The following is a 15573-nucleotide window of genomic DNA, read 5'->3' as shown; positions in this document are numbered from 1 at the left end:
AGGTCATGATCTCATGGCTTCATGGGTTTGAGCCCCAAGTCGGGCTCTGCCCTGGCAGTGCAGAGCCTGCTTGGAATTCTCTCTCCCCCTCGCTCTCTGCCCCTCCCCCACTCACACTGTGTCTGTCTCTCTCAAAATAAATAAATAAACTTCAAAAATTAAATAAATAAAATAAAACCTCCCCTGAGACCTGCGGTCTTCCCGGGTCACAAGGCGTGAGGACCAGCAGTGTCCCCCGTGTCTGCTCACTGTGTTGAATCTGCCCCAGCCCCAACGGCCAGATGTGTGCTGCAGACCGGCAAGGCCTCTCTCCAGCCCGCTGGCCCCAACCCTGAGCCCTCCCACAGCTGCCCACATGGGACCCTTCACTATGCCAAGTGTAGCAGACAGGAGACAGGGTCATCCTTCTTGCCAGCAGCGACGGAAACGCAAAACAAGCGTCACGTCAGCAAGCGCCAGTGGCATTTGCCCAGAGCTCTGCTAGATCCGTCCCGAGACTCTATTTGGTTCAGAATCTCGTGTCCTCGACCTGAAGGTTAGAGTTTTTTTGTCCTTCATCTTGACAACTGCAACAGAAGCAACTAACAGCATCCCAGCCATTCTCAATAAATATTAACATGAAATCTTGTCTGGGGCTGAATTAGTTTACTGTTGTGGCATAACAAACTACCACGAATCTAGGGGCTCAAGACCATACACATTTACCGCTGCAGATTTTGTGGGTCAGGACTGCAGGCACAGTGAGGCCAGGCCCCTGCCCGGGGTCTCACCGGCCGTAGGGGTGAAGGCCCCCTTCTCCTTGCCAGCCAGCAGGGTCTGCTCTTGGCTCCCAGACGCCCTGCAAGGGCCTTCTCTCCACATGGCAGCTTTAGAAGGCCAGCACGAGAAACTCTTGGTTCTCTAGTTCTTTTAAAGGACCACCTGATTAAGGCAGCCCACTCAGGGTAAGCTCCCTTTTAACTGAAGGTCCATTAGGCACTTGAATGACATCTGCCAAATCCTTTCGCTTTCACCACGTGACGTAGCCTAATCACAGCAGTGATGTCCCATCATACTCACAGGTCCTCCTTAAACTCAGGGACCGGGGATCATACAAGGGGGCTGGGGTCATCTTAGGAGCCTACCTACCACAGGGGCTTTGGAGTGGAGTCAAACTAGAACTTAGCCACACCCATAAAATCCACCAGCAGGGACCAGGATAAACAAAAGCAGACTCAGAGAATGCAGTGCAGTTTCAAGGACAAACACCAATGAACATTTGCATTTACTGATAAAATATGTAAGTCCTGGTCTCTCTCTCTCTCTCTTTTTTTTCTTTTTTTTTTTTTTAAGTAATCTCTATGCCCATCATGGGGCTCAAACTCGCAACCCTGAGATCAAGAGTCACATGTTCTACCAACTGAGCCTGCCAAGGACCCTCCAAATCCTGTTCTCTTAAGTCCATAGTCTCCAACTTTTTGCCAAGATTAATTCCAAGTCTGTGTAACAAAGAGAATGAAAGATCTCCTGGTCAGAGAGATTTATTGTTGATTCAGATTTCTGTCCTTCTTCTAAATTCTTACCACCCTGGCCTCTTCCAAAGTAGACGCAGAGAGGCCTGATCCTTAAATGTAGGACTGGCCCCACTGTGTGATACTAAGTCTCTCCAAAAAAGAAAGTTTTGTGGTCCAAGTTGAGCTCAGATGGCTGTGTCAGACCTCACACACACAAACATACCCCTCTCCACAACCAATATGCAGAAGTACACAACTTTAATGACTGTAGAGTAACAGAAACCACAGGACAGGTACGATACAGTAAAACAGGGATGGGGTGGGGTGGGGATAAAAGGACAGAGGGACACTGAATATGATCACAGCAACCAATGGGTGATTCCTTTGGTGCCCTGAGGTCATGAGACACTTGACTCCTGTCACCAACAACTGCAGGTTGAGTAAACCACCAGCTCTGGAAGACAGGCAGTGGCACTATTGCTGAGCTTAGAATCGGGGCAGGGCCTCCGTCACAGAGCGTTAATACTCTGAGTGTGAGGTCAGCACTGTGACATCAGGAGAGGGGCCTCCTCAGGACGCACTCCCGTTCCCTCACACTAGGTGGAGAAAGAGGTCCCCTGACTCAGAGTAACCAGGCCCCATTAACCTTGGTCTTTGGATACATAGCAGCGCTGCACCCCACTGCACCCCACAGCCAGCTTTGCACTGTTTACCCAGCACCCCCTGCAATCGGAGTTCGCGCAGAGAGTGAGCACATCCAGAGGAGGTGGGAGGAACCACGGCGGTGGGACTCGAGGGGCAGGAGCTGGCCGAGGAGCAGAGGTGCGCCACGGCGGCCCCTCCTAGGCGTCACTGAGATTGCTGGCGCTCAGGAGTACCTGCTCCCCAGGTTTGAAGGCCGGCATCCCAAGGTAGGGGCAGCTGGCACAGCGGAAGGCATCGCCCAGGTAGCACTGTTGAGGGAAGAGACAGTCATACGGGGAAGTGGAGGGTCAGCGTGTCCCAGATTCATGGGCAAGAAAGGGATCCCTCGTTTCCTGACATGGCCATAGAGGCCCGATGGGAACGGCCGGTGCATATGTAGGTCCGACTGAGATCCAGATACCAAGACTATTTAAGATCTCCGGTTTTACGAAAATCAGCGGTCTGGAGAAGTTCCTTAGAGGCCGTATTTCTATATTCTCAGCAGTTCAAATCATAGCCAAGCTCAGCCACATGGCTGAAGAGCATCTGGCCACGACGAAGTGGGAAGAACGGGGCCCAAACCGAGAAATGACAAGAGCTCCCCCCAGGGTGCGGGCATGCCGGCCCAGTCTCAGACGATGACCTCTCTCCTGCACACACGTTCTCACGTATTTGCCTAATTAGATATCTGGGCAGGAAGTGAGAGCGGGAGCTAGTCTGTGCTGGGTTTAGGATGATGCCCAATACCACTGGGGGTTTTGTGAATACTGAGTAAAGATCCAGATATTTACGTTTCCACAAGCCGACTTGGGCTGGGAGCTCGCCTGTTCCTTTGACTTCTCTCTTTCCAGTTCTTCTGCGAGGCCACAGGTGCTGGGGGGACATCAGTAGCTTGTGAGTGAGACGAGCCACCACCCAGGGGCTCCAAATCCTTGGCAGAGCCCAAGCCCGCCCTCACACTTTTCTCTTTACACCAGGATGTCTTAACGCACACGCCCACAGGGCCAGGCTGATGATGTAAGTGTGAGGCCGTTTAGGGAGACAGAGTGGTGGGGAGCGGGTGGCCCCGAGGGAAAAGGCGTGTCTACACAGGCCGGCCACTACTCAGCTTCGGCCGATTAACACACTGGGGAGAAGCAGACAGTGTTGGCACATTTTCCAAAGCTAAGGACAAACAGAAAAAACAAACAAACTGGATTTTTACTTGAAATCTCCTGATTTGTGAATGCTGGCAACTTTCACACTTAAAAAAAAAAAAAACACCGATGACTCAGCAAGCCCACACGCCACCATTTAACTTTTTACCACCCTTTCCGTCCATGAAACAAATGCAAAAATACTAAGACCAGCGTTTTCCAGGTTAAGAGGACAGATTGAACTCATGCCTCTACTTTACTTTCCCTCAAGGTCCCACCAAAACTGGAGTGAACACATAACCCCCCAATGACAGGGGCTACGGGAAAGGGGACAGCAGCAATGCGGTGCCAGGTGCTGCAAAGCAGGAGGGGAAGAAGTGACTCTGACTGAGGGGAGCTGAACTCTGAGCAGGCAGTGAGGAAGCCAACACCACATAGGTGGCCGACCCCCAACCCACATCACACCCCAAACCCTCCAAAGGAACTGCCTGCACCAGAAAGGCCCTTCCTTCTCTGCGAATTCTAATACCCCAAAGGGAAAGACCCAGAGATACTGACTTGGCCGAGTCCCCCACAAGCCCACCCTGGCTCCTGTCACTAAAGCACAGCCAACAAACTCCCCGCTGAGCTCAGGGCTCCCAGGGAGCTTTCTGTCCTCCACTCTTATCTTGGAGACAACCAAGATTCGTGGGAGGTAGAAGGCCTCTACCTCGAAGTGAGAGACCAAGCTAAAAAAAAAAAAAAAAGGCAACTTGGAAGAAACAGAGACTATGCAGGGAGGAAAAAACCTACAAAGAACTATCACTAACCTCGGGAAAAAAGAGAAGAGATCACACCCACAAAATAAAAATAGGACACTGTGCTAAAAAAAAAAAAAAAAAAAAAAAAGAAGTCAAAACAAAAATGGAATCTTAGAAATTAAAAACATGGTGGTAGAGGGGCACCCTGGGTGGGTCAGTCAGTAAAGCTTCTGACTCTCGGTTTTGGCTCAGGTCATGACCTCATGGTTTGTGGGATCGAGCCCTGTGTCAGGCTCTCCGCTAACAGTGAGGAGCCTGCTTGGGATCCTCTCTCCCCCTGCCCCTCCCCCACGTGCACACATGTGTGCTCATGCTCTCTCAAAAATAAATATTAAAAAAACGTAACCATGATAGAAATAAAATAACTTAACAAAAGGTGTAGAGGATAAACCTGCAGAATTTCCCAGAAAGTAAAGCATAAAGAAAATGTGAAAGAAAAAAATTTACAGGACTATTAAAGGGATCCAACATCTTGAGTAACAGGTCACAGAGAAAACAAAGGGAGAAGACAAAAATGGTATACAAAATTAAAGAACATTTCCCAAGCTATGGACGTGGCTTCTAGACTGAAAAGGTGTATCGAGTGGCTAGTGCAAGAGATGTGAACAGACCCCTCTTCAAGACATATTGCAAAATGATACTGGGGATAAAGACAATTCTACAAACTTCCAAAATGGAAAAAGAGGTCTTACAGAAAGATCAAGAAACTGAATGGCCCCAGATACCTCTTCACAGAAATGTCCTCAAAATGATGTAAGAAAATTATTTCCAATCTAGATTTCCATACCTAAATTAGCAATCATGTATGAGAACAGAAAAAAGGCATTTTTAGCCACACAAAGTGTGCAAAACAAAATTTACCTCTCAAGTAGCTTTTCTAAAAAAAACTATTAGAGAATGGGCTCTACCAAGAGAAATGAGAAAACCAAGAAAGAAGCAAGGGATAAAAACACGGAAAAGCTAACGTAAGGCAGACGGAAGGGAACCCTCAGGGGAACAGTGAAGGGGACTCCCAAGATTTCCGCACTGCTGGGGACAAGGTCACACGTGTGCATGGGGCAGGGGCACGAGAGACAGACACGCTGAAGGCTGCCACTGTCACCAACCAAGCTGCCATCAGGCCACTCTTTTACCCGAGGGTGGGCAAGCCAGCCCAGGGCCTTGGCTTATGTTGACCGTGTGCGGGCGACACTCAGCGTGCCCTCCCCCCACACCCGGAGGCTTTGCCGAGGACACGTGTGTTCTGCCATGGTTGCTCCGCACAGGAGAGCTCTGGTCCCGGCGGGTTTGGATCAGAACACGTAGAGCAGTCCCTCCCTCTGACCACACTTCTGCTGGTCGCCAGTCACTGCGTCACTCTGCGGCCCTGCCAGCGCTCTCCCTGTGCCAGGCCCTTGGTTTCCGAGAACTCCCTCGTGACTCTTTCTACCGACTCCCGTGGAAGGGACCCAGTCCAGACGAGACTGCAGATCTTATCTTTCACCGGGAGACTTCATAGATGTGGAATATTGACCTGTCCTTGCCTCATCGGGGGTGGGCTTACTACTCAGGTCTTCACGACTGAAGAATGTATTATTTGGAGCTTCGCACTAGGTGGTAAACTATCAAATAAGCCAAGAATGATTAACATAAACTTGGGAGAATGGTAATTTGTGACAAGAGGGAGCAAGACGCAGCTGAGGGAGCCTGTCGAGTGGACTTCTGAGATACTAGTCATGTTTCCGATTCTTCACCTGGGTAATCAGTACACAGGTGTTCGTTTCATTACTGTTTAAAGTGTACCTGATTAAAAAAGTCCTCTGTATATAGGATAGATTTCACTATAAAATATATATTTTAACAACAGTCAAGTATTCCGATTCCTTGAGACTCAAGAAGCCACTAGAAGCAGCCCGGCAGACCCTGCTTCTGCCAGCACTCACCAATTTTTGCAGGCCTTCCTCTTTTTCCCTTCTCCACATGAAGGAGCCCGCAGGGAAGCTGGATCCGGCTTCTTAAAATCTTCTGGATCCAGCAGCTCATCGGAGTCGATGAGATCCTGGAGAGTGTTCGAAGAAGTTAGTGACACGGTCACGATCTCTGCTAACAGAAGGCTGAAAAAAGGGTTGTGGTGGCAGTGGGTTTATAGGGTCCACGTAAAGAGGGTCTCCACTGCCCTATTCTGGGCTGATCATCACACTCCAGCTGACCACTGGAGGGATCTAAACTATGTCCACAGAAGATGCATTCGGTTGTGAGGGGACTGGGAAGTAATTTACAATGTGCAGAGAATGTGAGTGCGTGTGTATGTAGGGAGGGAGCAGGAAGAACAAAAAGAAAAGTGTTATATTTATTCAAATATATGAAGGGCTGTCATGTGAAAAAGGGAATGAAATATGTTTTATATCATTCCCGAGAAAAAGACAAATAACGATACATACATGTGTGCAATTCTTTGATAAAATGTGTGGACAATTCATCTGTAAGCTCTACAGGGGCATGAACCGTAGCCCATCCTGCTATCTCCAGAATTTCAACGGTGGCAGAAATAAAGAACTTTACTATAGACAGTACTGATCAAAGATGGGAAAGTGTTGCTCTTAAGACAGTGAGCGTTCAGTGACTTGCCCAGACAAAGGAGCCAATAAAATAAAGCTGACAAACTTTTTTCAGGTTCACGCATGCCCACAAGAATCTTTAACATATCACATGAAGTGAGAACAAGAAAACCTGTGAGGAAAAGAGATGCCGAAAAAGAAATGTAAAATGCCACCAATTCGGAGTTCCCTCCTGAATCAAAAATGGCAGTGACAGGCACAGCCGCAGTGCTGGGCTTTACGGCTGCAAGTCCGGAGAGGCCACTCCCAATGACAACCACTCATACCCGCAGCAAGGCCTACAAGAAAGCAGCGCAGAGCCCGCAGTGCCCACAGCGCCCGCTCACCACGCTCTCGTCCTCCATGTCGTTGGCTGAGAGGGTCCAGAGCTTGGCCGCTGCAGGGTCCACGGCAGGCTTCACTGAGTCCAACCCACAAAAGAAAAAGAGCTCCATAAAAGCAGCCAGAGACAAACCACAGGCATACGTGAGCCTTCTACTGAGACTCTGGGAGGGGACGCTGGACTGGGAGTCAAAAGACTTGGGTCCGAGGCCCAGCTCTACCACTTAGCGAAGGCACGGCCTGGGGCCGATCGCTTTGCAGTGACAGAAGCCATCATTTGCTAAGCACTTGCTTTGTGTCAGATACTATGGTAAGTATTTCATATATGCTACCTAATTAAATCCTGGTAAGAATCTTACAAGCTAAGTATGTGGTGTCCTAATTTTATAGGTGAGGAAGCTGGTTCCCACATTTAGGCCACTTTTACAGTAAAGAGCCACAAACAGGAGTCTGTCCAATGCTTCTGACTTCACTCCATGTTGCTGTGTCCTTATCTTCATTTCCACCCCTAGAACCTGGGGCTAATCGTACTCCCTACACCTACTGCAGGGAGATCTGAAGATCAGAGAGAAAGTTGCCAAAAACCATCATAAATAGCAAAGCTTCTGACTCACGTGAACCTGTCACGTACAAGAAAATCGGCTCCAGAGCCGGTGGCGGTGGTGTAACACAAACCAGCTGCAGACACAAGCCTCACACCTCCCGGCTCTATCTGGGTCAGGGGTGGGGTGCAAGGAAGGCCCTGAAAGAGCGGAGCCCCGAGTCTGTGGGCAGGTCCTCAGATGGGCCTTGGGGCTAAGTGCATCTCCACAGATCACTGTGCAGCTGAATGCTCAGGCCTTCCGCAAGGCAAACCGCTCATCGAAGCCGTCCCTACCCATTCTGGAACCATGACTCCGAAGGCTGGGATTCCAGAGGATTTCTTAAAAGATTTTGGCTGGCCAGTCAAAGCAGAGCAGTGTGAACGTACCTGTAAATTTTCGCATATTTCACAGCTGGGACAATTTCTCTCAATTCGGGCCTCATGTAATAGTGATCAGAAGGGTGAAGGGGTGGCAAAGGGCAAGTGCAACTTTCTGAGAAGAAATATGTTCACAAGTGGCTTAAGATCCTCAAAGTAAGAGAAGCTGACTTTACTAGCATGGAAAAGACACACAGGAAGAGGAGCAGGGCACTCTTAGTGGCCATGACCACCAGTGGGAGATCTTCTGAGAATAAATGTCATGGTTCTGGGGTGTGGAAAGACTTTGTAAGCTAAACCACATGCTCAGACCTCTAGAATCTGGAGGCCTCAGTGTGTTCTGGTGCAGAAGGGGTTGAATTAAGTAATACCTATGCATTATGTCAGATGTGGATCTGAATCTGCCCAGGACAACAGTACATTAAACATTCTTCCATTAGGAAATGACTGAAATTAAGGAAGGAGTGGTCCTCCAGAGACATCACTGCCTCTATTCAGATCTCTGGCTCGATGTCTCACATGTCCTTCTAGGCCCACCTGGACAGAACAAGGTCCTCAGGCCAGTCTTACCTGGAGGAGAAGACTTCTTGGCAATAGAAAGCTTCAGTTGACTAGAAGAACCCACTTCAAAGTTGGGTTTTTTGCCTGTGATGCGCACAGAGAGCAAGCTGTCACTTTGGTAACCCAGATGTTCCTGGACAGACTGTACCTCTTCGGGGCTCAAGGGTTCCCGCAGCAGCTGGAATTCAAGACACCAAAAGCATTAGGCCACACTCTTTCCACAAAATAACGTTGTACTATGTCTACCTATACAGGCGTCAAATACTCATTTCTGTGTACTAAACATATAGTAGTACCAGATGACAGATGTCACCTCATGCCTCACATTCGGTTTCTCAGTGACCTGCCCCTAGAGTGTCATTCCGTCTGTGTGCTTACTTTGAGCCAACCCTAAATTATTTACCAGACACCTGTCTATTAGGTACAAGGCACTATGCGAGTCATTCTGCGGGTTGTAATGATTATGATTATGAAGATGAATCAGACATGTTGAACAGACATGTTGAAAAGGATCACAGCCTACAGCAGGAAAGCATGCCCACAACAAAGAGAGTGGAAATGAATTAGAGAAAAAGGACCATGCAGGAGGGAAATGTTTTCTTGGGAAGAAGTAGCAGACGATTGATAAAGGTAGAAAAAAATGTGGAAATGCCACCTCTCTGCCCAACAACTACAGAATGGTTGAATAAATCTTAGCCCATCCATAGCACTCAATATTGTCACATCATCATTAAGGATGAGGGGCAATGCACTGAAGGTGGGCAAATGTCAAAGATATTTAGGGGTGCCTGGGGGGCTCAGTCAGTTAAGTGGCTGACTCTTGGTTTCAGCTCAGGTCATGATTTCATGGGTTCATGGGATCGAGTCCCATATGGGACTCTGCACTGACAGTGTGGAACTTGCTTGGGATTCTCTCTCTGCCCCTCCCCTGCTCGTGCTCGCTCTCGCTCTCTCTCTCTCTCTCTCTCTCAAAATAAATAAATAAACATTAAAAAAAAGGACATTTAAAGGTGGGGGGAAAAGCTAGTGACTGAATAATGTATATATACAACCTTATTTACACTTAAAAAAGTCTCTCTTGGGGCGCCTGGGTGGCGCAGTCGGTTAAGCGTCCGACTTCAGCCAGGTCACGATCTCGCCGTACGTGAGTTCGAGCCCCGCGTCAGGCTCTGGGCTGATGGCTCGGAGCCTGGAGCCTGTTTCCGGTTCTGTGTCTCCCTCTCTCTCTGCCCCTCCCCCGTTCATGCTCTGTCTCTCTCTGTCCCAAAAATAAATAAACTTAAAATAAAATTTAAAAAAAAAAAAGTCTCTCTTACACACACGCGTAAATATATAAAAAAGGTCTTAGCAGCCACACACAAAAAATGTGTTGGTGGCTTCCTCTGGGAAGGGAAGCGTGAGGAAGGCCTGCACGTCACTTTATGTTTATATGCTTTAGTATTAATTGAATTTTGATGAGCATCTTATTTAGAATATAAAACAGAAACCCTAAACTAAGAAAAAAATAAGAAAGAGTGGGTGTAAAGAAACTAAGGCCCTAGGTCATGTGGCAAACAGGTGGTATACCAGCGATCATGGTATAGCACTCACCTCTCATATAAGAAAACTTCAACATCAAAGAATGTAGAAAATATGAACACCTCCATTTAACCTCAGTATTTCTACTGAACTATCAGAGACGGCATTCCCATTCCCACCCCCCAACCTGCTCCAGCCTCCCACCAAATACCTGAGGACAGTCCCGGTGCCTGTGTCGCTCTTGGGCCTAGGATTTGTGTCCATTAAGGGACCTGTGTTGCGCTCTCCCTGCCACCGTGGCCACCACCCCCACACCAGTACTGAGACTGGAACACGCCCCAACCCACATGGGCGCAAGCTGAGTCTCTTCAAAGGACAGGTGTTCCAGAAAGTTCTGTCTTTTGCGGCATCACGTATCTTAGACACAAAGCACTTCCCGGCTTGCTTCCTAGCGTACGCGACACTGTGCACCTCACCTTCAGGGCTGTTACTCCCCTGAGTTTCTCTGTACTGACTCACAGAGATCCTGGGTGTGGTCGCCCAAGGCTTCAATTCCCAGCAAAGAACGTTGTCTACCAACATACCTCTTTCACTTCCACGAGACCAGAAAGAGTCAGGGCCGAGCACAGCTTAGATGTCGTTCTCACTTTGCTATTGTTAACTGCCGAGAGGAAAACCCCAATTAGTACTTCATGGGACAAAGCAGGGAAAATAATAAAGGCTCCATCCGATTTGGGTCAGCAGCCAATAAAACAGAAATGGTGAAGGCATTCTGACACATGCTTTTGGTTGGTCAAAGTGCTCTTACCTGTGCTCTTAAGTGTCATATAGTACTTCCATTGTTACTGTTTCTTCTCACTCTTGGCTTCTTGGAAATACCTTCCAGGGGATGTTGGATAACCAGTGAGAAAGAGGCTGAGGAAACGTAAGGCACTGACATTCTCTCTGTACACTTCTGGCAGACACTGTGTGCAGCCACCCGAACTCTACGTTCCCAGCAAAGAATGCTGGTCGTCTGCGGTCTGCGTCTCAAATTTATACGTCCGCACAAACACCTCTACGCATTTCAAAATACATTCGTTCTCTTATTGTGTTTTAAGTTAAGTCATCACATATTGATGGAAAAAGTTAAAAAATTCAGAATTGGACGGTGTTTTGACAGCTTCACCACGGAGCAAAAACGAGAGGCTTTTACCTCCTGGATTCCATCATTAGTTTCACACGAGTCAACAAGACCACTCATCACTCCCAGACTTCCAGTCATTATTTTCTAACTTGTTATTCTGAAGTAACTATAGGTGCATAAGTTTTGTTTTGCTTTGTTTTAAAAAGGGCTGTTCGCCTCGTTCCCCCCACCCCCAAGGTAACATCTGACAAGATCGGGTGCATTCAGGGTGGTATGGCCATAGACGCCCCCGCCATGCTAACATCTCACAACTACAGCACACCGGTGAAGACCAGGAAATTGTCACCGGGAGTCCACGGCGCTACCCAGATGTCACCAGTTTTACGTGAGCTTGCTTGCGTGTGTGCAGCCCTGTGCAACCTTACCACGCTTGCAGCTTTGTGGGAGCACTACCACAGTGAGGATCCAGGATGCTCCATCACAAGGAGCCCTCTGACGACCCCTTTACCGCCTCACACATCCTCTGCCTCCCGCTCCTAACCCGTGGCAACCCTCAATGTGGTCCCCATCGCTATAACTTTGCTATTTCAAGAACGTTGCATGAACAGAAGCACACAGCATGCAACCTTCTGAGCCTGGTTTTTTCTCACTCGGCACGATTCCCTGGAGGGTCATCCAAGTTGCTGCACGTATGAGGAGCTTATTCCTTTTTGTTGCTCCAGAGTTTTCCATGGTACGGACGTACCACAGTTTAACCAGCCAGCCTGTTGAAGGACCCAGCCATTGTCAGATGGGCAGTTTCCTTCTATTTTACTATCGAACGGATCAAAGGTCACAATTCCTTCAGGTGCCCTGCTTCAGATTTGTACAATCATTTACCACCAAGGAGAAGGATCTCCAAATGATACCTCCTACTCAGAGAGATGCAGTAAACATACCTAAAGATGGAACGCTGTTAAATTCTAGTCTTTCAAAGGAAGATTTCCTTACCTACGGCTGTCTCTACTGGCTCTTTCAGAAAGAGACATCCACCGGGCCGAAGGATCCGGGCCATCTCGGCCAAAATCTCAGCGCTGTGCAGAGTGGTGCTCCCAGGAATTACACCCGACAAAATAACGTCAAAGCTAGATTCTTTGTGGGCAGCTGAAGAGAAGGAAGACTCTACTCAGCAAGCACCTGGGCCCCGGAGGCAATCTGCCAACCCCTGCCAAGCCCCCCTCGTGGGCTGTAGGCCTGGCCCTGGAAGAATAAACACCACCCCCTCAAGCAAATGTTACGAGGCCACCATCACTAGCAAGAGGGGCAATGAAGCTGCTGTTCTCCCTCAGTCTTACTAATTTTGTATCCTTTCCTATATTTAGGGAAAGGAGTAAAAAAGAAAGGTGGCTTAAAAAATGCGGAATATTTAATAAGAAACAACAGACTTCTACAAATCAACTACACTCTGAAGTCCACTGTATCTCAACTGAAAAACAGCAGCGTGGCCACCCACTGCTATTGTCTGCCACCCAAAACAACTCGGACATTGAGGAACCACACAAATGCAGCATCCCACCAACCCCTGCCGCCCTGCAAAGACGATGTGTGCAGGCACTCACACTGCAACAGCTGGCTGATGTTTTCCACAGACACCTGGCCCTCGTCGCCGGTTAACGTTCGAAGCTTCTCCACCAGATCTTTTAGAGCCTTCGCCGGGGATGACTGATCCCAGATCACTGCCACAAACTGGCCAGCCGAGACCCCGTAATCTGCCATTCCTGCAGTGCCGAAGGACCTATAGATGACGAGACAAAGGAAAGTCAAGACGGAGCAGAGACAAAAGCATCATTTAATCCATGAGGAACCATCAAATGTGATTAGAATCACCACCTTAATTCGGACCTCTCTCCAGGGAATGCTGACCACATTAGAATATCTTCCTGTAGGGGCGCCTGGGTGGCGCAGTCGGTTAAGCGTCCGACTTCAGCCAGGTCATGATCTTGCGGTCCGTGAGTTCGAGCCCCACGTCAGGCTCTGGGCTGATGGCTCAGAGCCTGGAGCCTGTTTCGGATTCTGTGTCTCCCTCGCTCTCTGCCCCTCCCCCGTTCATGCTCTGTCTCTCGCTGTCCCAAAAATAAATAAACGTTGAAAAAAAAAAAAAAAGAATATCTTCCTGTAGATGCTAGAGAGGTGAAGAAATGAACCCATCTCAACGGATCATAACCCCAACTTTCCCAAACAAGGCAGGTTGCTTCCCTGATGAGAGGCCTGTCTTGGCAGTCAAGTTAGGAAGTTGAAGGTAGAAAGATTATTTCTGCTTTGATTTGAGACAACTCAGCTTGAACAGAATATAAAACACACAAGACGCTCATTAGGCAAAAGTAGGACTCAGTAAAGAAGGCCAATAAATGGGCAGATATAACCCAACCACAAGCTTAATGTTTCTTTAGAAAAAAGACAACATATTTATTTTTTTTTAATGTTTATTTATTTTTGAGAGACAGAGGGATACAGTGCAAGCCAGGGAGGGGCAGAGAGAGAGGGAGACACAGAATCCAAAGCAGGCTCCAGGCTCCGAGCTGTCAGCACGGAGCCTGATGCGGGACTTGAACCCACAAACTGTGAGATCATGACCTGAGCTGAAGTCAGATGCTTAACGGACTGAGCCACCCAGGCGCCCCAGAAGACAACATATTTAAATTTAGCAAATTGAATAATGATATTTTCCCTTTCATCAAAATATGAAAATTCAATTCCATTGAATCTGCAATGATCAATACTACCTACTGTCTTTAACGTTTAATGTTAGTTACCCAGACTGTTCAAAACACTTAAAATACATTATCTCAAATGAACCTCAGCACAACCTTAAACTAAATATTCCCATTTTACAGCTATAAAACTGAAGCCATGGACTTGCCAGGTCACACAACTAATAAATGTTGTGAGATAAAGACCTGGAATTTGAATCCAAATCCATAGGACTGTAAAGCCCATGCTTTTAACCTATGGAAATCCCCTCCCCCCACCACCTTGAGGCAACTTTCTCTTCCACTGGATACTGAGATGAGTCTAGAATGTGCTCACAATGAAATCAGGTCAGGCGATAGCATTCTACTTGGCTCCTCCTTTCTTTCTTAAACATTAATGCCACCAAGTTTCCAACCTAAAATAGCTCTAATAAATGGCATAAAGGCAGAAGCCGTGGTAGCCAGGTCAAGCATGGATCAGTGTTGTGCTGAACACTCCTGTCTTCTGCAGAAGTGGCTAACTCAGTCACAATTATGCCACCACAGGCACTCGGACTGAATTTAAGCCACGTCCACTACATTCTTCCGTCCTCAAAAATATTCACTTCAGGGGCGCCTGGGTGGCTCAGTCCGTTGAGAGCCAGACTTCAGCTCAGGTCATGATCTCGTGGTTCATGGGTTTGAGCCCCGCGTCAGGTTCTGTGCTGACAGCTTGGAGCCCGGAGCCTGCTTCAGATTCTGGGTCTCCCTCTCTTTCTGCACCTCCCCTGCTCGCACTCTCTCTCTCTCAAAAATAAAATAAAAACTTAAAAATATTCACTTCAAACGACCTGCTCCCCCACCTACAAATCTTAGCCAAATTAGCCAGTCATCCTTAAATACTATAGTACTTTGGTTTTGTCACTCACTTCCTAAAGAAGTTTATTTTCTAGGTGAAATCAAGTCATTCTTCTGGAATCAGGTCCTCCATAAATAATCTGGCTCCACCTGGATCTCCCACTTCTCCAAAGTGAATCCCTCCTTGTTCTATGAAAAACCTTTGCCTTTTTGCTTTCATCATACCTTTTATCCAATTGCTTCCATGTAAAATGTCCACTTCTTATTATCCCGACCTGACTGCAAGCCCCAGTAAAAAGGATGCCAAGTATTATCAGACAAGCAACATTCCTTAGTCACTGAATCGTTTTTAAATCCTTAAAAAGTACACAATAAAGAAATGAAACTTTTAAGCTTTTAACAGGCACAGGATGTTGAGGAAGAACTCCCGCAAACATATATTTTTTTAAGTTTATTTATTTATTGTGAGAGAGAGAGAGAGAGAGTGAATGCATGTAAACAGGGGAGGGAGGGAGGAGGGAGGGAAGGGGTGGGGGTGGGGGATCCCAAGCAGGCTCCATGCTGTCAGCACAGAAGAACCAGCCAGGGAAAATAGGACCATGGATTGCTGGGCATCAGATTATAAGAAATAAAGAACTTGTTTCTAGAATGATGTTGGCACCAGGTTCTCTGCTGGGACAATAGAAAGTGACCAGCTCCCTGCCCACCAGCAACAACTACAAACCTTACACTGTACTCACAGAAAAAGCATCAAGAAAGAAAGAAGGTGCAAAAGTTTGTTAGAGCAAAACAAAAAGCCAGGTGTCTAGA

General features: G+C 47.7%; 1 protein-coding gene across 2 annotated transcripts in view; it reads right to left on the bottom strand.

Annotated features, from left to right (window-relative positions):
• Positions 1 to 1734: 1734 nt before the first annotated feature.
• Positions 1735 to 15573, bottom strand: part of CIAPIN1 (cytokine induced apoptosis inhibitor 1) — a 16975-nt gene continuing 3136 nt past the window's right edge. The window contains exons 2-9 of one of the 2 annotated variants that reach the window (XM_047836011.1): positions 12796 to 12971; positions 12188 to 12340; positions 10656 to 10732; positions 8563 to 8731; positions 7037 to 7110; positions 6036 to 6151; positions 2969 to 3050; positions 1735 to 2446 (exon numbers count right to left, since the gene is read on the bottom strand). In XM_047836011.1, the coding sequence (XP_047691967.1) occupies positions 2336 to 2446; positions 2969 to 3050; positions 6036 to 6151; positions 7037 to 7110; positions 8563 to 8731; positions 10656 to 10732; positions 12188 to 12340; positions 12796 to 12952 (939 nt within the window). In that variant the 5' untranslated portion in view covers positions 12953 to 12971 and the 3' untranslated portion in view covers positions 1735 to 2335. The remainder of the gene's footprint in view (positions 2447 to 2968; positions 3051 to 6035; positions 6152 to 7036; positions 7111 to 8562; positions 8732 to 10655; positions 10733 to 12187; positions 12341 to 12795; positions 12972 to 15573) is intronic. The other variant, XM_047836013.1, reaches the window with a different exon arrangement.

This window comes from Prionailurus viverrinus, chromosome E2 (assembly GCF_022837055.1).
Source record: "Prionailurus viverrinus isolate Anna chromosome E2, UM_Priviv_1.0, whole genome shotgun sequence".
In the NCBI taxonomy this organism is placed as follows: domain Eukaryota; kingdom Metazoa; phylum Chordata; class Mammalia; order Carnivora; family Felidae; genus Prionailurus; species Prionailurus viverrinus.
This window is presented reverse-complemented; position numbering and strand designations above follow the sequence as displayed.